The sequence below is a fragment of the Coregonus clupeaformis genome, chromosome 14, assembly GCF_020615455.1.
Source record: "Coregonus clupeaformis isolate EN_2021a chromosome 14, ASM2061545v1, whole genome shotgun sequence".
Classification (NCBI taxonomy): Eukaryota; Metazoa; Chordata; class Actinopteri; order Salmoniformes; family Salmonidae; genus Coregonus; species Coregonus clupeaformis.
In genome coordinates, this window is record NC_059205.1 from 7888614 (window position 1) to 7915058 (window position 26445).

General features: G+C 42.8%; 2 protein-coding genes across 7 annotated transcripts in view; both read right to left on the minus strand.

The window, feature by feature from the left end:
• Window positions 1–70: 70 nt before the first annotated feature.
• Window positions 71–20969, minus strand: LOC121580580 (inositol monophosphatase 1). 4 transcript variants are annotated; one of them, XM_041895534.2, is made up of 9 exons: window positions 20657–20969; window positions 5920–6024; window positions 5638–5771; window positions 3764–3868; window positions 3570–3615; window positions 2995–3103; window positions 2429–2537; window positions 1446–1597; window positions 71–751 (listed from the first exon to the last, which is right to left on the minus strand). In XM_041895534.2, exons 1-9 carry the CDS (start codon window positions 20687–20689, stop codon window positions 621–623), a joined length of 924 nt encoding a protein of 307 aa, XP_041751468.1. In that variant the 5' UTR covers window positions 20690–20969; the 3' UTR covers window positions 71–620. The 4 variants fall into 4 exon arrangements, with proteins under 4 accessions (XP_041751468.1, XP_041751469.1, XP_041751470.1 ...); XM_041895535.2 differs by lacking the exon at window positions 20657–20969 and adding an exon at window positions 6623–6757; XM_041895536.2 differs by lacking the exon at window positions 20657–20969 and adding an exon at window positions 6218–6613.
• Window positions 20970–22906: 1937 nt separating this feature from the next.
• The window catches only part of fbxl7 (F-box and leucine-rich repeat protein 7), a 61537-nt gene continuing 57998 nt past the window's right edge, over window positions 22907–26445 (minus strand). For 2 of the 3 annotated variants that reach the window (XM_041895532.1, XM_045224879.1), the window contains one exon: window positions 22907–24650. In XM_041895532.1, the coding sequence (XP_041751466.1) occupies window positions 23914–24650 (737 nt within the window). In that variant the 3' untranslated portion in view covers window positions 22907–23913. The remainder of the gene's footprint in view (window positions 24651–26445) is intronic. The other variant, XR_006661749.1, reaches the window with a different exon arrangement.

Consider the following 26445-nt stretch of genomic DNA (forward strand, 5'->3'; position numbering starts at 1 on the left):
ACCAGGTATAAACGTGGCTGTAAGGGAGAATAAACATATTAAAAGCCTTATAATAAAGACTCATACATGATTTTAAGTAAGTACAGAACTATATTATGCAAGTGGATACAAAAACCCACTCAATTTAAACAGCACATTTCAAATGAAAATGCAGTCAAGTAGGGTGCAACGTTTAGTGTACATAGTTCAATCCGGACCTTTCACACTCCTTTTCCAGCTGCATTAAACCTTGAATTGACTTCCATTAACGTCATTTAGCAGACACTCCTATCCAGAGCGACTTACATTTCGGGACCATCATAAATTCACTATGCTATATATATATATATATATTTACATACAGTACTTTAATGACTGGTGATGCATATACACTACTGATCTCCAGGATTACACTGGTTTAAACATAGATTATCTTCCTGATCAGTAGACCATTAAACAATTATAATATTTAAAAATGAACAAATTCAAATTTATGAAACACAGAATGCTAGGACCAAAAGTTTGGCTTTAAATTACGAGAATTGTTCAAGAGCAGAGTTATCATTCGAAAAATAAATAAAGCTTACAAAACACATTTTATTTCTAAGAATATGACAAAAAAACATTGCTATTTTCCTTGTTCAATCTTTTGTCTCTATAGGTGCATCATCTCGCAGAGGGGTAAACGCGTCAATCTCTTTGACAATCCTTTCAGCGATCATCTTGTTATTTGCAGCAACCACCCTTCTGGACATGAGGTCCAACGGTCCACCTAGAACATTAAAACAATTCATGTTGTCATTTTTATAGCTGTAAAGAAACTTATTCTTATTAACTACTGATAATGAAAGTAAAACTACTGTTAATGGAAAAACAACTGCTGAATTACAAAAATACTTTTCATTTTTTTTTTTACAAACGGATCAAATCTCAGCATCTGGGTAATCAATTGTTATTGAGGACTAATTGCTGATCTGTGATTGGATCTGGAGTGCTATTGAACATTAATAGTCCTATACACACTGTAATTAATGCCACTCGGCAGATACTTTCACACGCAGTGCCACACAGTACAGTAAGTGCATATGTCTTTAATATATTTAAGTGCTCCATCCCATGCGGGAATTGAACCCACAAACCTTGATGTTGTTAGCGCCACACAGGACCACCATTTCACTAGTCAACACGCAAACCGACGTATCAAAATGTGCTGGGGTTACGTAGTACGGATTTGCATTTTGGGAAGACGTCGCTGCCGAGACATCATAACAGAACGTTGACGCCTGGCCGATGGAAAAAACAATGTAGATCTCTACAATTTAGAAAGTAGGCCAATTCTAAAACACATCCGCAAGACGTCTCGCCAAACTGACGTCTGCGCTGCGTCTTCCCGAGGTATCACGTATACAATGGTGCCTGTGTTGGGGCGGAGGTCTGTGTGCTATCTGGGATATACAGTGACGTACCATCTACATCCATGAGGACGCCGCCTGCCTCTGTGACTATAACGGCCCCGGCAGCGATGTCCCAGCAGTGCATCCCTATCTCATAGTAGGCCTCCACGCAGCCCGACGCCACCAGACACATGTTGGTAGCCGCTGTACCCACACCTCGAATCCTGGCAAGATAAGACAGAGAGAGAGAGGTTGTGTTCATTACCGTAACGGACACCTGAAACTAGCATTTCTTATTGGATAAGACTTTTGCTAGCACAAGGCTTTTCCAGGCGCCAGTTAGGGGTTATTGTGACCAAGTTACCCACACAGAGCAGTGTCTTATCTGATGGCACGAAGGTTTCCGCTAGCAATAGGATACATTCTGGGATACCAAACGTGGAAAAACAACTTCCTGAATAGTATGCAGTGGTCCCATACTCATTTCTCAGCTAATGTAGTATGCCATCCTAGTCTTTCAAGCAAACTATTACATACTTGGTCTCCACGCAATGCCTACTAAGTAGTATGGAAGTATGCCATTCGGAATGTGGATGCCATTCTAAAACGGGGCCAGGGCATTCTTAACCATGGATGCCATTCTAAACGGGGCCTGGGCATTCTTACCCGTGGATGCCATTCTAAACGGGGCCAGGGCATTCTTACCCGTGGATGCCATTCTAAACGGGGCCTGGGCATTCTTACCCGTGGATGCCATTCTAAACGGGGCCAGGGCATTCTTACCCGTGGATGCCATTCTAAACGGGGCCAGGGCATTCTTACCCGTGGATGCCATTCTAAACGGGGCCAGGGCATTCTTACCCGTGGATGCCATTCTAAACGGGCCAGGGCATTCTTACCCGTGGATGCCATTCTAAACGGGGCCAGGGCATTCTTACCCGTGGATGCCATTCTAAACGGGGCCAGGGCATTCTTACCCGTGGATGCCATTCTAAACGGGGCCAGGGCATTCTTACCCGTGGATGCCATTCTAAACGGGGCCAGGGCATTCTTACCCGTGGATGGGTAAACACAGGATCTTCCTCATGCTGGAGAAGATTTTGTCAACCACCTCCGTGTCTCTGTTGGAACCAAACTCAGTAGCAATGATAGACTGAGTGATTTCTGCAATGAGAAAGTTCAGCACTTCAGGGACATTCTTATTTCAGGTTTATTGGATAGACAGGGAGGGAAGGTTAGCAGGGGAGTGTGAGGAGGGCAGTAGGTCAGAATTGAATGATTATATGTATAAAGGCTTATAAATTTGTGTTAAGTACTAAATATGTTGCAAATGCTTATGAATTGTAATGCTTATGAATTGCAATGATTATGTTAACAAAAAAACGAAATACTAGTTTAAATGCAGGACTAGAATTAAAAAATCTGAACTCAGCACAAATGGAGTACGGAAATGTAAATATGCGGCTTCTGACCAAATAAAAGCTTGGTTGGGATTGGGGGGAACACTGACCTATAGTCAAGGAGAATATGATTAGTGGTGAATTCAGAGAGAGAGAGAGAGAGAGAGTAATATTGGTGTGATACAGCACTGAAGATGAACTGGTTGAACTAACTACCGCACCTTTCTGGTCCGACACATGAAGGGGCTGTCCATTGCAGAAGGCTCCCTGCCCCGTCCTGGCCGTATACATCTTGTCTTCTATGCAACTGTACACCACTCCAAACTCCAGCTGAGGGAAACAGAGAGAATGTGTGTTGCAGTGGGCAAATCTGAACAGGGATTCACTACCCATATCCACCGTGAAGGAGGTCAGGGAACACAATCAAGCACAATTCAAAAAACCAAGGAGAAATCTAAATTCAGTAACATTTTAGATTTGTACAGCCACTTTAATGACTTGTGATAAATCTAGATTACTGATCTCCAAGATTATACTGGATTAAACATAGATGATCTTCCTGGTCAGTTGACTATTAAACAATTTCAAATTTATGAAACACAGAATGCTAGGACAAAATGTTTGGTTTTAAATGACCTGAATTGTTCAAGAGCACTGTTGTCAACAATAATTCTGTTGCAGATTTACTCGTGTGGGTGCAAAAACGTCATGATTTTAAACGAAGTATGAAGAACGAAACGTCTCATGAGTTCTCTGAGCTAAGTAAAAACCCTGAATGATTAATAGGAAAACTTGCCTTTTTGTTGACGGCAAAGCCAATAGACACCGCAACAAATGGATATCTGTGGGAGCCATGGATTTTAGAAATACAGGGTTACATCGGATAATCTATGCTACAGTAAGCTGGTAAATGGAAATCAAGTGTTTGACAATATCTTTAAATCGACACAAAGTGGTTACCACATTCTGAGAAAATAAACAACAATTTACCCGTGTACAAAGTTAGTGGTCCCGTCTACCGGATCAACAATCCATGTTGGGTTGTCAGTTAGAACACAGGGCTCTCCAGCAGCCACCGACTCCTCGCCTATGAAACTGCAACACAAGGAGAACAAGGTCATGATCATAAAGCCGCTTACACACAGGAAAAGAAAACGCAATCACCATTGGTTTCTATGTAAAGCCGGCTCGAGCAGTCGCCTCCATTGGTTTCTATGTAAAGCCGGCTCGAGCAGTCGCCTCCATTGGTTTCTATGTAAAGCCGGCTCGAGCAGTCGCCTCCATTGGTTTCTATGTAAAGCCGGCTCGAGCAGTCGCCTCCATTGGTTTCTATGTAAAGCCGGCTCGAGCAGTCGCCTCCATTGGTTTCTATGTAAAGCCGGCTCGAGCAGTCGCCTCCATTGGTTTCTATGTAAAGCCGGCTCGAGCAGTCGCCTCCATTGGTTTCTACGTAAAGCCGGCTCGAGCAGTCGCCTCCATTGGTTTCTATGTAAAGCCGTCTCTCACTGTCGCCTCCATTGGTTTCTATGTAAAGCCGTCTCTCACTGTCGCCTCCATTGGTTTCTATGTAAAGCCGGAGGTTGCAAGATTGGTAGGCGGCTTCGCCAGTGTTTTCAGCTCTCTGTGTGTACGGTCATTAAGGCACTAAACGGAAGGAAACGGACTGAAACAGAGAGGGACAATCTGAAACGCTCATTTAAAATTTCTGTAACAAAATGTCCAGATTACACCTCTCTGTTACCCTACCTACTAAACTATTTTTTTTTATTTAATATTTATTTAACCAGGTAAGCCAGTTGAGAACAAGTTCTCATTTACAACTGCAACTTGGCCAAGATAAAGCAAAGCAGTGCGATAAAAACAACAACAACACAGAGTTACATATGGAATAAACAAAACATACAGTCAATAACACAATAGAAAATCTATATACAGTGTGTGCAAAATGTAGTAAGTTATGGAGGTAAGGCAATAAATAGGCCATAGTGCAAAATAATTACAATTTAGTATTAACACTGGAGTGATACATGTGCAGAAGATGATGTGCAAATAGAGATACTGGGGTGCAAAAGAGCAAAATAAATAACAATATGGGGATGAGGTAGTTGGGTGGGCTAATTTCAGATGGGCTGTGTACAGGTGCAGTGATCGGTAAGCTGCTCTGACAACTGATGCTTAAAGTTAGTGAGGGAGATAAGAGTCTCCAGCTTCAGAGATTTTTGCAGTTCATTCCAGTCATTGGCAGCAGAGAACTGGAAGGAATGGCGGCCAAAGGAGGTGTTGGCTTTGGGGATGACCAGTGAGATATACCTGCTGGAGCGCAGACTACGGGTGGGTGTTGCTATGGTGACCAATTAGCTAAGATAAGGGCGGGGATTTGCCTAGAAGTGATTTATAGATGACCTGGAGCCAGTGGGTTTGGCGACGAATATGTAGTGAGGGCCAGCCAACGAGAGCGTACAGGTCACAATGGTGGGTAGTATATGGGGCTTTGGAGACAAAACAGATGGCACTGTGATTAGACTACATCCAATTTGCAGAGTAGAGTGTCGGAGGCTATTTTGTAAATGACATCGCCGAAGTTATGTCATTTGTGATATAGTCTGCATCATTTAGAAACACCATGCACCTTTATAATATCTGCATCATTTAGAAACACCATGTATAATATCACCTTTATAATGTCTGATTGAACACTTGGTAGCAACAGATACTGATCAGGAGGTTCTTTAATATAACTGTAAAAATCCTTCTCCTTTTCATAGGCTATTAGAAGTGTGCCAGTGTGTGTGTGTGTGTGTGTCTGTATGTCTGTGTTCCAGGATATGTCTTCATAGAAGCAAAGCCACAGTAAGTTATTGTACCTGTGTGTGGGGAATTTCTCCTTCACAGAGTCTATAATGAGTTGCTCCACCTTTTGGTCAGTTTTGGTCACCAGGTCCACAGAAGAACTCTTCAACATAACCTTCATGTCGTTCTGTACGGCATCCCTTACAAGCTGCAGCAGATACAAGCAGATAGATACAGGGTTGAATACTGAAAACGTCTGCTGTGAAGCCAAAAGGTCAGTGAAGAAAACCACAAGACAAGCAGCACCACCACACGCTCAGACAGACAGACAGACAGAAAGACACACACACACTCACCGATCCTGCTTTCCTGGCCAGAGCCACAGCATGGTCCATGGCATTCTGCCAGAGTTCAGTCATGGTATTGTGCCTTGATCCAAGGAATATGCCCTTAAAAGGATGCTGTGGAACAGACAGTGAACATGTTTTACTTAATACATAAAACATTGATAAAATAACACCTTAAAAGCTGACTATGGTCGTGTTGGTGAAATTTGCATATAAACTAGATACCCCAATACTGGGTCCGGTATGTGCTTGTAGCAATGGAGTTGAACATGCTGTCAAATCCATTAGAATAAGAGCTTTATGAAACCTGAGGCAAATCCTCCTGCAATTTCCATCTTCCAAGAGTGCATGAGTTTTGTAAAAAATAGCATCGCTACCGGAAAAACGACTGACTGCACCTAAACTGATGGGCTGAATGTTAAAGTACATTGAAACCGACCACGCATAGACAAATTATGGGAAAATCATTTAGTTAAATCAAATAGCGATATTCTATAATAAAACTGTTTGCATTGCAACTCTTTTCTGAAGCCTGGTTTATCCTGATCTGAAAATGGTTTAGCCTAACAGTTCTCGAGCTATCTGCGTGGATTTATAACCATTCATCTGTAAATGTAACACACAACACGTATCGAGCTAGTCTATGCACCGAATAGGAAAGAAGAGACTGTAACTAGCGTAAGAATGGTCGCAAAAGAGACTAAAATCTCACCGAGAGTCGATTGAGCTGGGAAAAGTCAATAAGCCACTACTTCCGCATAGAATCGTCTTCTTCAGATGCTTGGCTAGGTCGCCCAACAAGCTGAGTGACAGGTATGTGCTGCCGCTTATCGGCAAGTGTTACGCCAGTGCACGCCATTAGCATTGTCGGTGAAACGTGTTATAAACGCAACATCCAACAATTTCAAAGATTTTACTGAGTTACAGTTCATATAGGGAATTCAGTCAATTGAAATAAATTCATTAGTCCCTAATCTATGGATTTCACATGACTGGGAATACAGATATGCATCTGTTGGTCACAGATACCTTTTTTTTTTTTTTAAGTAGGGGCGTGGATCAGAAAACCAGTCAGTATCTGGTGTGACCACTATTTGCCTCATGCAGCAAGACGTATGTCCTTCACATAGAGTTGATCAGGCTGTTGATTGTGGCCTGTGGAATGTTGTCCCACTCCTCTTCAATAGCTGTGCAAAGTTGCTGGATATTGGTGGGAACTGGAACACGCTGTCGTACACATCGATCCAGAGCATCACAAATGTGCTCAAAGAGTGACATGTCTGGTGAGTATGCAGGCCGTGGAAGAACTGGGACATTTTCAGCTTCCAGGAATTGTGAACAGATCCTTGCGACATAGCGACGTGGGGCCGTGCATTATCATGTTGAAACATGAGGTAATGGCGGCGGATGAATGGCACGACAATGTGCCTAAAGGATCTCGTCACGGTATCTCTGTGCATTCAAATTACCACCGATAAAATGCAATTGTATTCATTGTCCGTATCATATGCCTGCCCATACTGGGGCACTCAAGTTCACAACTTTAACATCAACAAACCGCTTGTTCAGTGTATTTTACAGACAATCCTCAGTCAGGTTGATATATACACTGCTCAAAAAAATAAAGGGAACACTAAAATAACACATCCTAGATCTGAATGAATGAAATAATCTTATTAAATACTTTTTCTTTACATAGTTGAATGTGCTGACAACAAAATCACCCAAAAATTATCAATGGAAATCAAATTTATCAACCCATTGGATTTGGAGTCACCCTCAAAATTAAAGTGGAAAACCACACTACAGGCTGATCCAACTTTGATGTAATTAAAACAAGTCAAAATGAGGCTCAGCGGTGTGTGTGGCCTCCACGTGCCCGTATGACCTCCCTACAACGCCTGGGCATGCTCCTGATGAGGTGGCGGATGGTCTCCTGAGGGATCTCCTCCCAGTCCTGGACTAAAACACCCGCCAACTCCTGGACAGTCTGTGGTGCAACGTGGCGTTGGTGGATGTGCTCAATTGGATTCAGGTCTGGGGAACGGGCGGGCCAGTCCATAGCATCAATGCCTTCCTCTTGCAGGAACTGCTGACACACTCCAGCCACATGAGGTCTAGCATTGTCTTGCATTAGGAGGAACCCAGGGCCAACCGCACCAGCATATGGTCTCACAAGGGGTCTGAGGATCTCATCTCGGTACCTAATGGCAGTCAGGCTACCTCTGGCGAGCACATGGAGGGCTGTGCGGCCCACCCAAAGAAATACCACCCCACACCATGACTGACCCACCGCCAAACCGGTCATGCTGGAGGATGTTGCAGGCAGCAGAACGTTCTCCACGGCGTCTCCAGACTCTGTCACGTCTGTCACATGTGCTCAGTGTGAACCTGCTTTCATCTGTGAAGAGCACAGGGCGCCAGTGGCGAATTTGCCAATCTTGGTGTTCTCTGGCAAATGCCAAACGTCCTGCACGGTGTTGGGCTGTAAGCACAACCCCCACCTGTGGACGTCGGGCCCTCATACCACCCTCATGGAGTCTGTTTCTGACCGTTTGAGTAGACACATGCACATTTGTGGCCTGCTGGAGGTAATTTTGCAGGGCTCTGGCAGTGCTCCTCCTGCTCCTCCTTGCACAAAGGCGGAGGTAGCGGTCCTGCTGCTGGGTTATTGCCCTCCTACGGCCTCCTCCACGTCTCCTGATGTACTGGCCTGTCTCCTGGTAGCGCCTCCATGCTCTGGACACTACGCTGACAGACACAGCAAACCTTCTTGCCACAGCTCGCATTGATGTGCCATCCTGGATGAGCTGCACTACCTGAGCCACTTGTGTGGGTTGTAGACTCCGTCTCATGCAACCACTAGAGTGAAAGCACCGCCAGCATTCAAAAGTGACCAAAACATCAGCCAGGAAGCATAGGAACTGAGAAGTGGTCTGTGGTCACCACCTGCAAAACCAGTCCTTTATTGGGGGGTGTCTTGCTAATTGCCTATAATTTCCACCTGTTGTCTATTCCATTTGCACAACAGCGTGTGAAATGTATTGTCAATCAGTGTTGCTTCCTAAGTGGACAGTTTGATTTCACAGAAGTGTGATTGACTTGGAGTTACATTGTGTTGTTTAAGTGTTCCCTTTATTTTTTTGGAGCAGTGTATGAACGACCCATTCATACAAACAGTCTCAACTGGAGTCATTTCTAAACACTTTACTGAACGGTAGCAGTTATTTGATGCCATAGAGATAGATACTCTAGATGTATATAACCCCTTTTAGCATGGAGATTGCCATTGAAGGCTTCCACCATTTTAATAGTTAAAGGGATAGTTCATCCAAACTGTAAGCAGTCTATGTAGGCTACAAGGTATGACATCATTCCATGCTTTGGTTTAGTTTCCCTGAACTAGGCTCTATCTCTGAATGATGGAGTTCCACAGGTGATACATAATCCCCCTCCATTATCCATTATCCTCTTCCATTATCCATAATCCCCCTCCATTATCCATAATCCCCCTCCATTATCCATAATCCTCATCCATTATCCCCCTCCATTATCCATAATCAACCTATTAGCTCTACATCACAGAAGGGTAAAGTAAAGCTATAGGTCACCAGTTCAGAGGCAGAAAACCACAATGCTATTCACAGCTGAGCTGATGTATGTTCGACCCCATTGACCCCTATCTCACTATCACAATGGAGAGTAGGAGTGCATTTTCTACGCAGTTATATTTATCATAATCATACAGTTCTATCCCATAATTATACTATCATAACCATATCCCTTTAATTTTGGACAATATTTATAACAAATTCCCACTAGTTTCCACAAAGGCCTATGCCGAAACGCGTCAGAGTTTTTCAATCTTTGTTCCATTGAACATGCCTTAACGATGAAGACATTTGAATGATATGCCTTCGTCCTCCCTGTTTTTTGACCAAATAACCCCTTTACCAAATCACATGATCATGAGAAATAATGATCAACGTGTAATAACATGGCAAAGTCAATATTTCAATGTGATAACTGGACAATGCTCTCTCCATTTCAAGACTATCGGCAACCACTGTCAATGGTAAAATACATGTAGGTAGAATACACAAACAGTGGGTGGCAGCATAACCTTAAGGATGAGAAACCACACATTTGTATATTCAATGAAATTGATCTTTATTTCACAAAGATGTGCCTCACCAAAATAATGGTGGTTCATTGACAAGTGGCTAAAATAGGAGAATGCAGTGCCGTGCTTGCTGTGTCCGTTGCTAGGCATCCCACAGGTGCACTTGGCTTTATGATCCTCGTCGTCACAGGAACAGGGGAAGGCCTGGACCACCTGTGCGATCCGATTGGCTACGGCCGAGCTGCTCGCTGCGATAACCTTCCTAGACGTCATGTCGAACTCAGTGCCTGATGGGAGGAAGCGGAGAAACACTTCAGTGGATACACGATGGAGACTTCTGGACATCTTCACAGGACGCAACTGACATTGACAAGTCCAAAAGCAATGGCTCACGAATTGACATTGTAACATTAGTGTTGTATACCGTTATATGTTTTTCTGCACACACCTGAGTCCCTATTACGGTACCAGCATGTTTAGTTTTTTGTTTAATGTTGTGTGTCTGTAATATATACTGAGATGTTGTTGGTAGCCCTTTAAACTCGTACCCGTATATATGGGTTGAAAATGGCAGATTTGGCCACTTATAACTGGCTAAATTGCAACGTAGTGTCTGTACAATAACATGCTCTACATAACGTCAGACCACAGGCTCTGCGCTTCACAACGCGGTATGGGTTTTGAATGACAGCCGTTATGAACTTGAGCACCTGTACGACAAGAAGTTGCCCCATCCCTCTTGGTAATTGGACAACTTTTGCACATTTTATGTAGTCTGAGTGAGGGAAATGCTATAAATTAAGAAGACTCAATGTATTCTGAAAGATGAGACATTGAGATGTATAATAAATACCGCTTTGATGTCATACAAGCAAGCCAAACACCCATGAGTCCAAATGTGCACTTTACATTTCCATATCATAAACCTCATGTCATATACAGTGTCAAGGTTTATGATCACTGTTTGATGTACAGTTCCAAGATGCCATGGTGTCATACCCTGGGTTGTTCTGAACAGAATGAGCCTATGTTTGTTTATTGTGAAGAAAATGTGCGGTGGCACGCGTACTTGAACGCACTCTGGACTCCAATTGTTGCATGTTGCGTTTATATATATATATATATTATTATACGCATTAAGAGAAATCCTCCATTAGGCTGATAGAAACCCTCATTAATTTGTTAAAATGACTTTCAATTAGAGCGTCATTATTTCTATCTAGCCTACACTTTCTCCTGAACATCTAACGGGAGTGGGATGGGTGTGGCTTTGAGTGGGATGGGTGTGGCTTTGAGTGGGGGGGGCTTTGAGTGGGAGGGGTGTGGCTTTGAGTGGGAGGGGTGTGGCTTCGTGACAATGACCAAGAGCAGCTGCTCACCGATTTGACAGCTCCAACGCTGTTCCACCTTCGACATCAGCTATGCGGGTGTCGGCTATGGCCGGTTAATGCTTGATCTGATTGAATCTAGGCTTTAAGCTTGGTCAAGTATGACAATAACACAAATACTGCATACTTAATACTATATGGACATTTTGGGCAGTAAAAGAGTATCAATAAACAACAGGGGTGCCAGTATCCTAGAGGGTAGAGAGGCAGAACAGTCGACGGCAGGTCACTGGTTCAAGCCCTGGGCCAGGAGACACAAAAATGGGAATGAAATTGAACTGGCAGCTGGATCCCATGTACCATCTCCTGCCGTTGAGCCCTTGACTAAAGCACTGACCCCCCCAACAATTGCTCTCCATCCATGGGCAGTGCAAACCCTGTTCCTCTCAGTGTGTGTGTGTATCTGGGGTGTTGGGAAAGGCAGAATACAACTGGGCCTATAATAGAATGTCTGTGAAAGCAGCACTGGGACTATAATAGAATGTCTAAGTGAAAGCAGCACTGGGACTATAATAGAATGTCTAAGTGAAAGCAGCACTGGGACTATAATAGAATGTCTATGTGAAAGCAGCACTGGGACTATAATAGAATGTCTGTGAAAGCAGCACTGGGACTATAATAGAATGTCTATGTGAAAGCAGCACTGGGACTATAATAGAATGTCTATGTGAAAGCAGCACTGGGACTATAATAGAATGTCTGTGAAAGCAGCACTGGGACTATAATAGAATGTCTATGTGAAAGCAGCACTGGGACTATAATAGAATGTCTATGTGAAAGCAGCACTGGGACTATAATAGAATGTCATGTGAAAGCAGCACTGGGACTATAATAGAATGTCTATGTGAAAGCAGCACTGGGACTATAATAGAATGTCTATGTGAAAGCAGCACTGGGACTATAATAGAATGTCTATGTGAAAGCAGCACTGGGACTATAATAGAATGTCTGTGAAAGCAGCACTGGGACTATAATAGAATGTCTATGTGAAAGCAGCACTGGGACTATAATAGAATGTCTGTGAAAGCAGCACTGGGACTATAATAGAATGTCTATGTGAAAGCAGCACTGGGACTATAATAGAATGTCTGTGTGAAAGCAGCACTGGGACTATAATAGAATGTCTATGTGAAAAAAGCACTGGGACTATAATAGAATGTCTATGTGAAAGCAGCACTGGGACTATAATAGAATGTCTATGTGAAAGCAGCACTGGGACTATAATAGAATGTCTATGTGAAAGCAGCACTGGGACTATAATAGAATGTCTATGTGAAAGCAGCACTGGGACTATAATAGAATGTCTATGTGAAAGCAGCACTGGGACTATAATAGAATGTATGTGAAAGCAGCACTGGGACTATAATAGAATGTCTATGTGACAGCAGCACTGTGACTACTTGTGCGTGGGGTATTTGTCCCGGATGGCCGATATCAGCATCTTCTCCACTCTGTTGTCTGTCTCTGTCACCTGGTCAGCAGGAGAGCTCTTCAACATGACATACTTCTTAGACTTAAAGGCATCCAGGACAACCTGAAATGAATGGTTCAGTTGGTTATGGTACAATGCTGGTAGTGCCAGAGTTGTTGGTTCGAATCCTGCATGGGCCACACTGAATAATGTCTAGAATTCTTTAACCATATTGTTATGAGAGTACTACCTATCAGAGAAGTACTGACTCAATGTACAGTAGTGATATAAAACGTGCCACACAAAGACAAGTATTCAATGAGTGGTTAGACAAGTATTCAATGAGTGGTTAGGCAAGTATTCAATGAGTGGTTAGACAAGTATTCAATGAGTGGTTAGGCAAGTATTCAATGAGTGGTTAGGCAAGTCCTCAATGAGTGGTTAGGCAAGTCCTCAATGAGTGGTTAGGCAGGTATTCAATGAGTGGTTAGACAAGTCCTCAATGAGTGGTTAGGCAAGTATTCAATGAGTGGTTAGACAAGTCCTCAATGAGTGGTTAGGCAAGTATTCAATGAGTGGTTAGACAAGTATTCAATGAGTGGTTAGGCAAGTATTCAATGAGTGGTTAGGCAAGTATTCAATGAGTGGTTAGGCAAGTATTCAATGAGTGGTTAGGCAAGTATTCAATGAGTGGTTAGGCAAGTATTCAATGAGTGGTTAGGCAAGTATTCAATGAGTGGTTAGGCAAGTATTCAATGAGTGGTTAGGCAAGTATTCAATGAGTGGTTAGGCAAGTATTCAATGAGTGGTTAGGCAAGTATTCAATGAGTGGTTAGACAAGTCCTCAATGAGTGGTTAGACAAGTCCTCAATGAGTGGTTAGGCAGGTATTCAATGAGTGGTTAGGCAGGTATTCAATGAGTGGTTAGGCAGGTATTCAATGAGTGGTTAGGCAAGTATTCAATGAGTGGTTAGACAAGTCCTCAATGAGTGGTTAGGCAAGTATTCAATGGGCAGAACGCTGAATCAAATAGACACAGTGTAAACTATGCAGTGTTACCAATGGATGTACAATACAAACTTGACTTCATCAACCAATGTATGAAAATAGCACTAATAAACTTGTCTAAAAATTGGGAGGCAAATGCAACCTACCCTACCTGACTAGTTTCTCGGGCAAGGGAGATCAAAGTTCATGCATTCTGTCCATTCGGCCATGGTTGGGATTTCAGGTAGAAGAGGACATGGCTGAATAGAAAAAAATCTGTAATACTTTAAAACTGAACAATTTAAAAGAAGCGTAAGCATTAGTTTAGTTAAATTACAACATGGACCTATAGCCAAGTAGCATACCAATTATATAGAATTAATAGACCAGGAAAAACAACATTTCTGTAGATATGTTCTGTATACATTTCAAATTTTGTCACATGCACAAGTACAGTGAAATGCAGAACTTGCGAGCTCTACCCAGTGCAGTAATCAACATCAAAATAGTATAACTAATAACACAATATATAATCAAGAAAACACACAAAATAAGAGAAGAAGCTACCATATAGACGGGGTCAGTGCCAATACCATGTTGTCTATATTGCCGTCTATTGCTAGCAGGGCACCAAGTACAATTCTGTGTGTGTGTGTAAATCTACTTAGCGAATAACGGTGATTCTGATATTCTAATAAGGCTGTGAGTGATATAATTAAACGGAGGCTATGACAGTTACAGTTGCCTACCAGATGGGCAGTAGCCTACCAGATGGGCAGTAGCCTACCAGATGGGCAGTAGCCTACCAGATGGGTAGGAGCCTACCAGATGGGCAGTAGCCTACCAGATGGGCAGTAGCCTACCAGATGGGTAGGAGCCTACCAGATGGGCAGTAGCCTACCAGATGGGCAGTAGCCTACCAGATGGGTAGGAGCCTACCAGATGGGCAGTAGCCTACCAGATGGGCAGTAGCCTACCAGATGGGTAGTAGCCTACCAGATGGGCAGTAGCCTACCAGATGGGCAGTAGCCTACCAGATGGGTAGTAGCCTACCAGATGGGCAGTAGCCTACCAGATGGGCAGTAGCCTACCAGATGGGCAGTAGCCTACCAGATGGGCAGTAGCCTACCAGATGGGTAGGAGCCTACCAGATGGGCAGTAGCCTACCAGATGGGTAGTAGCCTACCAGATGGGCAGTAGCCTACCAGATGGGTAGTAGCCTACCAGATGGGCAGTAGCCTACCAGATGGGTAGTAGCCTACCAGATGGGCAGTAGCCTACCAGATGGGCAGTAGCCTACCAGATGGGCAGTAGCCTACCAGATGGGTAGGAGCCTACCAGATGGGCAGGAGCCTACCAGATGGGCAGGAGCCTACCAGATGGGTAGGAGCCTACCAGATGAGCAGGAGCCTACCAGATGGGCAGGAGCCTACCAGATGGGTAGGAGCCTACCAGATGGGCAGGAGCCTACCAGATGGGCAGGAGCCTACCAGATGGGCAGTAGCCTACCAGATGGGCAGGAGCCTACCAGATGGGCAGTAGCCTACCAGATGGGCAGTAGCCTACCAGATGGGCAGTAGCCTACCAGATGGGCAGTAGCCTACCAGATGGGCAGTAGCCTACCAGATGGGTAGTAGCCTACTTCGTTACATTAATACTATGTGTATAAAACGAAGAGAGACTTACCTTCCAGTAAAATATTCCTGAGGAGTGAGGAGAGTAATTCAGATAGAATGTTCAAGAATGCACATTCCCTTTCCAAAAGACCAATGATAGCCAAGGGCGTCTATCACTTACACTCCACCTTCACAGTTCAACTGTTACCGAATAAAAAAATATTTTAAAAAAACATTGAGTTGCCCGCAGAATCACTGGCGTCCAGAACTCAGAGAAAACTAAATAAAAGCCGATAGGATAGCTGTTCCAGTTACTGTACACACCGACCTTGGTGATATGTCAGAACAAACTGGAAGAGCATCTGCGTCCAAAAACAAAATCTGAAATTGATTACTGTATTTCATTGACTAAAAATGCGATACTTTTGACAGAGTTTGTAAGATCGCGCACCATTATGATGCGAGCGTGAGCTCTTAATTTCTTGTGGTCGAGATGGTCACGAGAATTGGAACGTCATTTATTTTATTTTTATTTCACCTTTATTTAAACCAGGTAAGCCAGTTGAGAACAAGTTCTCATTTACAACTGCGACCTGGCCAAGATAAAGCAAAGCAGTGCGATAAAAACAACAACACAGAGTTACATATGGGGTAAAACAAAACATAAAGTCAAAAATACAACAGAAAATATATATACAGTGTGTGGAAATGTAGCAAGTTATGGAGGTAAGGCAATAAATAGGCCATAGTGCAAAATAATTACAATTTAGTATTAACACTGGAGAGATAGATGTGCAGAAGATGATGTGCAAATAGAGATACTGGGGTGCAAAAGAGCAAAATAAATAACAATATGGGGATGAGGTAGTTGGGTGGGCTAATTACAGATGGGCTGTGTACAGGTGCAGTGATCGGTAAGCTGCTCTGACAACTGATGCTTAAAGTTATTGAGGGAGATAAGAGTCTCCAGCTTCAGAGATTTTTGCAGTTCGTTCCAGTCATTGGCAGCAGAGAACTGGAAGGAATGGCGGCCAAAGGAGGTGTTGGCTTTGGGGATGACCATGTGAGATATACCTGCTGGAGCGCAGACTATGGGTGGGTGTTGCTATGGTGACCAATGAGCTAGGATAAGGCGGGGATTTGCCTAGAAGTTATTTATAGATGACCTGGAGCCAGTGGGTTTGGCGACGAATATGTAGTGAGGGCCAGCCAACGAGAGCGTACAGGTCACAATGGTGGGTAGTATATGGGGCTTTGGAGACAAAACAGATGGCACTGTGATAGACTACATCCAATTTGCTGAGTAGAGTGTCGGAGGCTATTTTGTAAATGACATCGCCGAAGTCAAGGATCGGTAGGATAGTCCGTTTTACGAGGGCATGTTTGGCAGCATGAGTGAAGGAGGCTTTGTTGCGAAATAGGAAGACGATTCTAGATTTAACTTTGGATTGGAGATGCTTAATGTGAGTCATGATTGATTTACTGATGTCAATAATTTGAAGCTGGGTTTATGTGAAAAATTATTATTTTTATGAATATCGCTAGCTGTAACAGAATACCATTGTGGATACCATTTTTATGTCTCTGCATCCATCTAGTATGAAGGTAGTTTCACAAGCCAATGCTAACTAGCGTTAGCGCAATGACTGCAAGTCTACAGGAACAGTTAGCATGCTAGCTGGTCATGCTCCTCTGACTGGGGAAATAGATAAATGGCTTAGTTTCCAAAATATCGAACTATCCCTTTAATATGGAGGAAGTGACAGTCATCGGATCTAATTACAGGGTTTATTCTGTATAGAGAATTCTTAGGCAGGCCGTGGAAATGTTCGGGATGGAAAAACAGTTTTAGCGTCAACTTAAACGACAAAAATAAACAGATAGAAAGCATGTAGAAAATATATTGAGTTGGGTAGATCCGCTTCACGTTTTTTTGCAACTTACGTGTGGAATGATCTACAATACACTTTAAAATGGGAGGAATTGGTGCCTGTAGGTTACCAATAATCATAGATTGCTGTGAGAACAAACACACACACACGATCAAAATGTCAAATGCAGGATGGACTTTTTTTTTTGGTACTCAAATCAGTGCTATCAGAGATCAGTCTATGACTAAACATAATAATATATGCCATTTAGCATACGCTTTTATCCAAAGCGATTTACAATCATGCTTGCATACATTTTACGTATGGGTGGTCCCGGGAATCGAACCCACTATAATGCCGTTACAATCGCCACGCTCTACCAACTGAGCTACAGAAACACCAACAACAACAACAACATTTACCACACATCTCACCTGGTGTTCTATTCTTCTGCATGACAAGGAGTTCAAATAAGAGTTTGTATTAAAGTTGTATTTATTGATTTATACACTACTATTTTTACATTTCACTTATTCCCCAGTAAGGGCAAAACTAAGAATTGAAACCTGTTATTGTACATGTTGACGAGGATGATTAAACGAGGATGATCATTAAAAGGTAGGCTATGTGGAAACGTGCATGAATCCACTCCGATTGCCATTTTTCCCCCTGAAATGAATGTAACCGTTTTTCATACAGAGATGGACAGATCTGGAAAAAGGGCGACAGTTGAGAGTGATGAAATTTAGAGGTTAGTAAGCATGTGATCTTGAGGGTTTGTCTAGAAGGGATACAGCCTTTGGCAAAATTGACATTCCATAGCAGGTTTAGGAGAACTTACGCAGCAGGTTAGGATAATTAGCGTAGCAGGTTAGGTGAATTACGTTAAGGTTAGCTAAAATGCACAAAAAAAATATCCACTTTTGACATCAAGTTGACAAAAGTTGTATCCCATCTAGACATGACCATCTTGAGGTGGCAGCAATACATATACATTTCCATTTTAGTCATTTAGCAGACGCTCTTATCCAGAGCGACTTACAGTTTACTCCATAGAGCTGAGTGATTAACCAAAATGTTTTTTAAACAACTAATTGACCAACAGGTTCAATTATTTGAATGTGCAGTTAGTTTCTCTATAGATAAAATCAGATCAAGCCCGAACTGTGCGATGTTGTAGTTTCCAACAGGCCAATATTCTACATAGTTTAGTGCAGAGAGAACGGACAGAAGAATGCGTGATGGAGAGGGATAGAGGGGAAGTTGCTTTGCGAGGCATCTCTACCTGAAAATACATGATCTAAATGATTGATCGTTTTGTATTCAGCAGTCATAAAAGTATGCCTTATTTACTTTGAAGAACTACTGAAATAGTGATTGTCAGGCAGCAGCTCTATAGCGATGAGATGAATTGGAATTAAATAAAGTAATCAAATAAAACATTTTATTAAAGTAATGTAAATAAATGATGGTTAATTAGTGATAAGCAGTAATGGGCGTCGGTCACTACCACCATGGGACTATTATTAACTGTTTTATTCTGTATTGTTACAGCATTCAACCCACAATGCATAGTGCATTTAATGTTGAAAATAATTATCGAAACCGAAAACCGTGACTATTTTTTAAAATAATCACACCGAAACAGACCTCAAAAAGCACTAATCGCTCAGCACTAGTACCGCTAGACTAACTGAGACCAAACTCCAGCACGACTGCCATTTCAAATGACGTCAGAAAATGACAGCAGATAGTTCATTGCCCCTAAAATTGTCCAGAATATTGACATGTTTTACGTTTTCATGTTTGTTTTCAAACGACGGCCCCTTTTGTACTTGAAATCGGTCTCGGTACATTGGGTCTTGGATTGGATCTCAAGGAGTTGGGTTTTAGTCTGGGTTTCAAGGGGTTGGGTCTTGGTCTGGGGAGTTCCGGTCTTGACTTCATCTGTGGTTCCAACTGACACACTCGCATACGGGGTGTTGTCCAGGTCTGGGTTTTTCATGCACAATTCACGGCGGCCCACTCTGGTCTCCATTTCCTCTTTTACAGGCTGAGGCTGTGCTGATCTGTTGACACACCTTTGATATCTCTCTATTCCCTTTAAGCTCTTTGTTTTGTTCTGGGCTCGGTGAGGTAATACTGAGGGGGCATAATCTGGATGGAAAGGATCCTTTGACGGCTTGCCTGGAAAACACAGTTCACAGGCTTGGTATTAAGCTATATGAGAAGTCAAGGAAAATGACAGTAACAATACTCAAGTCACATGATTTAAAGTCCATGTTCACAACGTCTCTTAACTAAAACATGAAATAGAGCGCTGCATAATTGAATGGTCTCAAAACCAGTTTACTGAGGGAAATAGAAAGGAAGAACAAGAAAAAAAACACCATGAAATTAAAAACACAGTTGTTTTATAATGGATTTAATTAATGATAACTTTACCCACTGAGTATCTACCTCTTAGGCAGCGGTTTAGCCTCTTTTAGAATCCAAGATTGAAATACTTAAGATAGCTACACTCCTCTCTAACATGTGGGCTCAGCATTCCCAAACTGTAAGAATGTTGAACAAACTTCATTTTAACTTACTTTACCTGTCGTCCGCCGATTTTGTCCCTATGTCGGATGTAATCGGATACAAAATATCCACAGGAAAGCGCTATCAACCCGACTTTCAGTATGCTGGTCTGTGTATCTCCGTTTTCTCTTTTCAATACTGACATCATTCGCACACGACAAACACTTGCACAATATGGCCGAGCCTAACCGAACCACAGACTGAATGTTGTCACACGCAATCGGCTGGGAAATGTCAAACACTTGCAGCTGATTGCGAGGAAATGCTTTGGTCAACTGCCTTCGGTTACATTCCGCTATTGTTTACATTTAGCTATTTACATATTGTGCATCACCTGCATGGGTCAGGAGATTGAAAATACCAAGTGACAACCTACAGCGCTGTAAAAAGTCAGGTAAACAACACTTTCCTGCGATTACCCTATCTCCTCCACCTACCATCAAAAGGACCAACAGCATGTGCAACAGGTAAAGTAAGTGTGAATATCATTTTGTTCAACATTCTGGCTTGTAGATACCTTTTTTTAGACAGACTTATTTCACACGGAATAGCCATGGGGTAACCATGGTAACAGTCTGACGTTTAGGCAAGCATCTGTCCTGCCCTGTGTCATGTAAAAAATCTTCCCAGCGTGAAATCGTTCCCAATCGTTCTGATTTGATTGTAACGTTATGTTGTAAAATTCCTCACAAAAAACAACAACAAATTAGACACTTTCTATCTATCATACTGCAATATCCCTAGCTATGTGGTTAACTTGTTAAACTTACCAGTAATGAAGTGTGCGCTGCATACCCTTGCATTTGACGTTGGCGTCCAACCACCTCGTTTTACAGCAAGTATCCATGTATCCCGCTATGCTGCTCCTTGTGGTAATCTATAAACTTTAATTTCTGTCAATAGGTTTGTTCCCGATCGTCGGGAGCACCCTACCACCGAACAACATTGTCCAAAGCTTTTTACTCTCTGCATGACACTCAATTTCCTAATATTACTAGCCTAATCCGAGGAGTTAGCTAGATAGATTATTAGACTTTCTTTAGCTGTTGGTTTACATTCGCACCGGAAGTTTTCTGGGAACAACGGTTGCGGCACACTTCCGTACGTAGCTCCTTGAAAATGGTTCCCACCTGAGCGATATAGGTTCCCGCTATGGCCAAGCTGCAAAGTCAACATTGCCTATATCGTGAAATATATTGGATAGAATATGGCTAGAATAGAATAGAATTAGAATAGAATAGAACTGTATTGTCCCTCAAAATGGTCAATATGTCTTTGTTTTAGTGCCAACAATATGACAAGGACATGATGTTGTACACAAACGCCTTAATCACACCGATAGTATTAATAGGCAAAATAGTACGCAGCATCATCTGGATATGTGTGCAACAAAAGTTCAACATTCATCTTCTGCTACCATTTCTGTCAAGCCGTCTACGCATACATTTTGATGCATAAATTCGATAAATCCAACGTATGCACCACCCAGAACGCACTACATTTGCTTCTGCAAGGCAAACGCAGCGTTCCATTGGAAACGAATGTACTTCTGGTGTATCAAAATGCAACGACACTGTCGGAATCAAGTGCTTTCATTCACATAATGGAATACACGCGTGCACACACACACACACACTAATCTGTAATCAAAACTACTAGACTGATCATGGAACCTGAATTTAGGTCAATAAAATGAACTGATCAGGGGCATATCCATTACACCAATTCTGTTGCAAAACGGGGCGGGACCTACCTGAATTTGTCCTATAGAAACTCGTTTTAGTTGCAAAACTGCTATATTGGATGTAGTTAGCGCAACATAACTTGACAGTTTTCAGCAGTACAAAGGCGTTGGGTTATATGAAGTTCAGAAATGTGATTGTACTTGTTTATAATGTTGACCTTAAACAAGGAAACTGAAATAATAATTAAATACATATATAAAAAAATATATAAAAAATTAGATTGGAGTTTAACACTAGTCTTTGTGGGCATGTGGTGGTGATGTAATGCAGAGAATGGAAGCAGGAGACCATATTATTTGTGTGATTCAGTTCAATCTACCCATGTGTTCCAGTCACAGCAACACCATCCCATGTATGACACCATTTTAATACAACTATCCACATGACAGTAGTGTTAAATGATGTGAGAACGTGACTGAACGTTTCATCACTTACTGTAACTAATTCCAGCATGCAAAGCGACTTGAATTCACCCCGTTCCCTCTCTCACAGTGCTAGTGTGACTGAGATGACATGGGATGAAATGAGGAATGCATTTGAGGGGTGGAGTGAGACAGTGGATGGGTCTAAAGAAACTAATGACATCCAGTGGCTCGCACTCACGCACGCACGCACTCACGCACTCACACACACACCACCATTTGTAGAGTGTCCTGGGTCACAGGCTAGCTCCAGTCAAAATGTGTGGTCAAGGGTGTTTGTGAGGATTTGCAGAGCTGCCAAGGGGCATAAAAACACTATGATCTGCAGAGTCTCCAAGGGGCATAAAAACACTATGATCCGCAGAGTCTCCAAGGGGCATAAAAACACTATGATCCGCAGAGTCTCCAAGGGGCATAAAAACACTATGATCTGCAGAGTCTCCAAGGGGCATAAAAACACTATGATCCGCAGAGTTTCCAAGGGGCATAAAAACACTATGATCTGCAGAGTCTCCAAAAAAAAAAAACATGTTATATGTGTAAACCCAATAAGGATGTGATCAGCACAACATAGAAAATCAGGAAATGAATGATTAGACACAACAATAATTCATTCTGCAATAAAAATACAAAATACAACTTAGTCAAGGTCAGTCATTTGTCATTACTAAGGTGCATTTTTTTTTTCACACTTGTTTACAAGGAAGGAATCTTACTCCTCAATGTCCGAGGGCAGAAAATCATCAATTCCTGATAATGCACATATTCATTTTAACATTAAGTAGCATCTCTATTTAAGTGCACACTAGTTCTATAATACGAAATTTGAGACATACATGACTCAGAGGCCATCCTCATTTAGGACATTATTTTATTCCTCTATTATGTATTAAAACCAATAACCAATAAAGAGAGAGCAGTGAACACACTTGTTCTAGTGATTGTCTGAGCATAGTTAGTATACACAATTATTTTACAAAATAGAACTGGACATTGCATTCAAAATAACAATCCCCCACTTCACTAACCAAGGACATGATGGTAGGATTGTCTAGCATTTAAACTGCAGAAGAATGACATGTAAACAATGAATAAGAGTACATTTGAGGCTCTAGTTGAAAAGCCAGCATTTAAAAAAAACCTATCTAATAGGTTAAAAAAGGCAATACAGAACGTTTGCCTCTGGGGGTGCTCTTGAGCCAAATGGGGTCCCCTAAATGGACAGAAATATTGCTCATCAATCACCTCATTGGACAGAAAGGTGCACACCTCTCCACACCATGAGTAGAAGCATATTCTTAATTAAAACGAAGGTTTATGTGGTTTCATGAGTTAAGAAATGGACTAATGTTCTATCATATGTGTATATGAACTGTACAGCCTCTTTAAGTAATGTGGAATGACTGGAGTTACTGGATCAATTACTATATTGCCCACCAGCACTGCAAACAGAAGGGGAGGCCTCTTCAGTGGAATGTCACACGTGAACCTTTGACACAAAAAAGATAACCATTACTCATAATTAAATTGCATTCCATTTAAACTTCTTGGCCTAAGGAGATACTGACAAGATACTGAGAAAGAGCTGAGTTTTTCATGCTATTATAGTTTTTTCCTTTCAAATGAAAATACACTAGTGTTTTATTATATACTTACAGAAGTCATCTGCTTAAAAATGATCCCTTTAGAAGTTGGGCAACAGTTTGTAGTGAGGGAATAGGGAGAAAAAAAAATAACTTAAAAACAGTCTTATGAGTGCTATAAAAAAACAACCATAATAGATTGTCATGTGCATATTACATTATGTCTGCCTATGTGCGGGATACAGGCTTCAGTTTGTTCGCCCATTCTCCTGTCTCCTCAGAAAAAGGCGGGGTTTGTGTGCTCGATGACGCAGCGCTTGCAGTGGCGCTTCACAAAGTGCAGTGCCTCCAGTGGCGCGTCGCAGTCCTGCACGTTGAGCAGCTGCAGGTCGAAGCAGTTGGCCGCCACCACCTGCAGCCCGCGGCCCGTGATGCTCTCGCACGACTTGAGGCTCAGCCGCTTCAGGTTGAAGCAGTTGAGCGCCAGCAGTTCCAGCCCTGCGTCCGACACCAGCGGGCACTTCCCGATGTCCAGCGACTTGAGCTTGGGGCAACTCTTGGCCAGGTACTCCAGGCCGTGGTCCGTGAGGCCCTCGCAGCCCCGCGCATTCAGGTATCGCAGCCGTGAGCAGTACTTAGCGACATACCGCACCCCGACGTCAGTGATCCTTCCGCAATGCGCCACGCTCAAGTAGCGCAACCGGCCTTCAAGCTTGGCGATCTCGCGCAGGCCGAAGTCGCTGACGTAGCGGCAGTCGCTGACGCTGAGCTCACGCACGGCCGGGCAGTAGATGACCAGGTAGCGAAGGCCCTCGTCGGTGAGCCGCATGCAGCGGCGCAGGTAGAGATGGGTGAGCTGGGTGCAGTGGGCGGCGATGGTGTGCAGGCCCTCGTCCTCCAGGGCCAAGCAGTCAGTCATGTCCAGGTAGCGGATGGAGATCTGCTGGCCGTGCATAGGCGATAGTTTGAGGGAGACCTCCCGCGTCAGACTGATGCAGGTTACCTTGGAGCATCCTAGAGAGAGAGAGAGAGAGAGAGAGAGAGAGAGAGAGAGAGAGAGAGAGAGAGAGAGAGAGAGAGAGAGAGAGAGAGAGAGAGAGAGAGAGAGAGAGAGAGAGAGAGAGAGAGAGAGAGAGAGAGAGAGAGAGAGAGAGAGAGAGAGAGAGAGAGAGAGAGAGAGAGAGAGAGAGAGAGAGAGAGAGAGAGAGAGAGAGAGAGAGAGAGAGAGAGAGAGAGAGAGAGAGAGAGAGAGAGAGAGAGAGAGAGAGAGAGAGAGAGACGACCGCAGAACCCATTTATTACAAAACAGCCCCAACATTCAGAGCATAAGCCACTTTCCTTAGGCCCACTAATTGAATTTTATAGAATGCAGATGTCAGGTATTCCGCGTCCTGTCCAAAGTCAAGTAAGAGACCATTATACTCCCGTTTGTTTTAATTCCCAGAGCGATATTAAAAAGCAGTGCGGCGCTCTATCTTGGGGAGAATTGAAACAGAAACATGACGACTATTAGGGGACTCGCCCAGGTTTTCTGGTTCCACCCCTTTGCTTACATTTTCACGAGAACATGACGGATGTTTTTAGTTGAGACTCGCATTTCTTCTTTCTCCAGACCATCCCTTCTTCAAAAACATTATTTTGAGTTGAGCACCTTTCAAAAGGCTTCTCTTTCCTTCCTCCTATAACCTCACTTTTGCTGTGCAGACTGAAACGTGGGATGCCCAGTTGACAGGAACAGGAAGCAGGGTACGACAGCTCTGAGATAGCAAGAAGAGCGATGTTTGAACATTCGGAAAGTGCAGAGCTGCCAAATAGGTTAGCTGATGGTCTTGCCTTTCGGAAGTGTACGAAGGCTATGAAGTGGATGGAATGGATTTGCATCAAGGGGAGACATCTGAGATCTGTTACTCCATCTTTCTTTTTTTTTTTGGGGGGGGGGGGTAGGAAGAAACAGAGCAGGGTTGTGTTCCACTCTGTTTCTGAACATTTTCTTCCATTTGAGGCCTAATGAACACAACCCAGATTCCTTCAACAGAGGGAACTCCAGCTGACCTTTGACACGCACCGGGATGGCAACAATGTGCTCCGGCAGGAAGAAGGGCACAGGAAGTGGGAAATAAAACACCAGGAAAGAGACTGAAATAAGACAGGAGGATTTTTTTGGGATCAAGTCGCATTCCATTCCCATATTCCATGGGCCTCTTCTCTGAAAACACTGGAGACAGTATGCAGTGAGCGTGTAGAGAGAGAGAGATACCGTGGCAAACAACACTGGGCTCTGGACAGTATTTTACCACAGAGAACATAAGAAGGTTGTTGGGTTGTCTCAGCAGGAGACCTGGGTCAAATACCTACTGGTATCCATGTAAAATTTCTGGTGCACTTATCTTGAGATTTGCACTTTTAGGAGTATTCCATTGGTTTGTTCCATTGTGCCAGGAAAGCTAGTAATTGAAAGTATTAAATAATGACATTTGACATACAGTATGTATTTCCCCTAGGTCTGCTAAACTGGGTTGACTTGGACAAGGTATTGACTCAAAGAGGCCCTTTTCAAAGTGCTAGTCAAATTACGGTTGTGTTATAGGCATACATGTATTTTGACTAATCTTTCATAGATTATTCATTTGACTCGTGTCAGATTTTCAGCATGGGAAATAATACTAATATGTGAAGTAATGATGGACTGTCGTTTCACATTGTAGGATTTTTTATGAATTTATTTGCAAATTATGGTGGAAAATAAGTATTTGGTCACCTACAAACAAGCAAGATTTCTGGCTCTCACAGACCTGTAACTTCTTCTTTA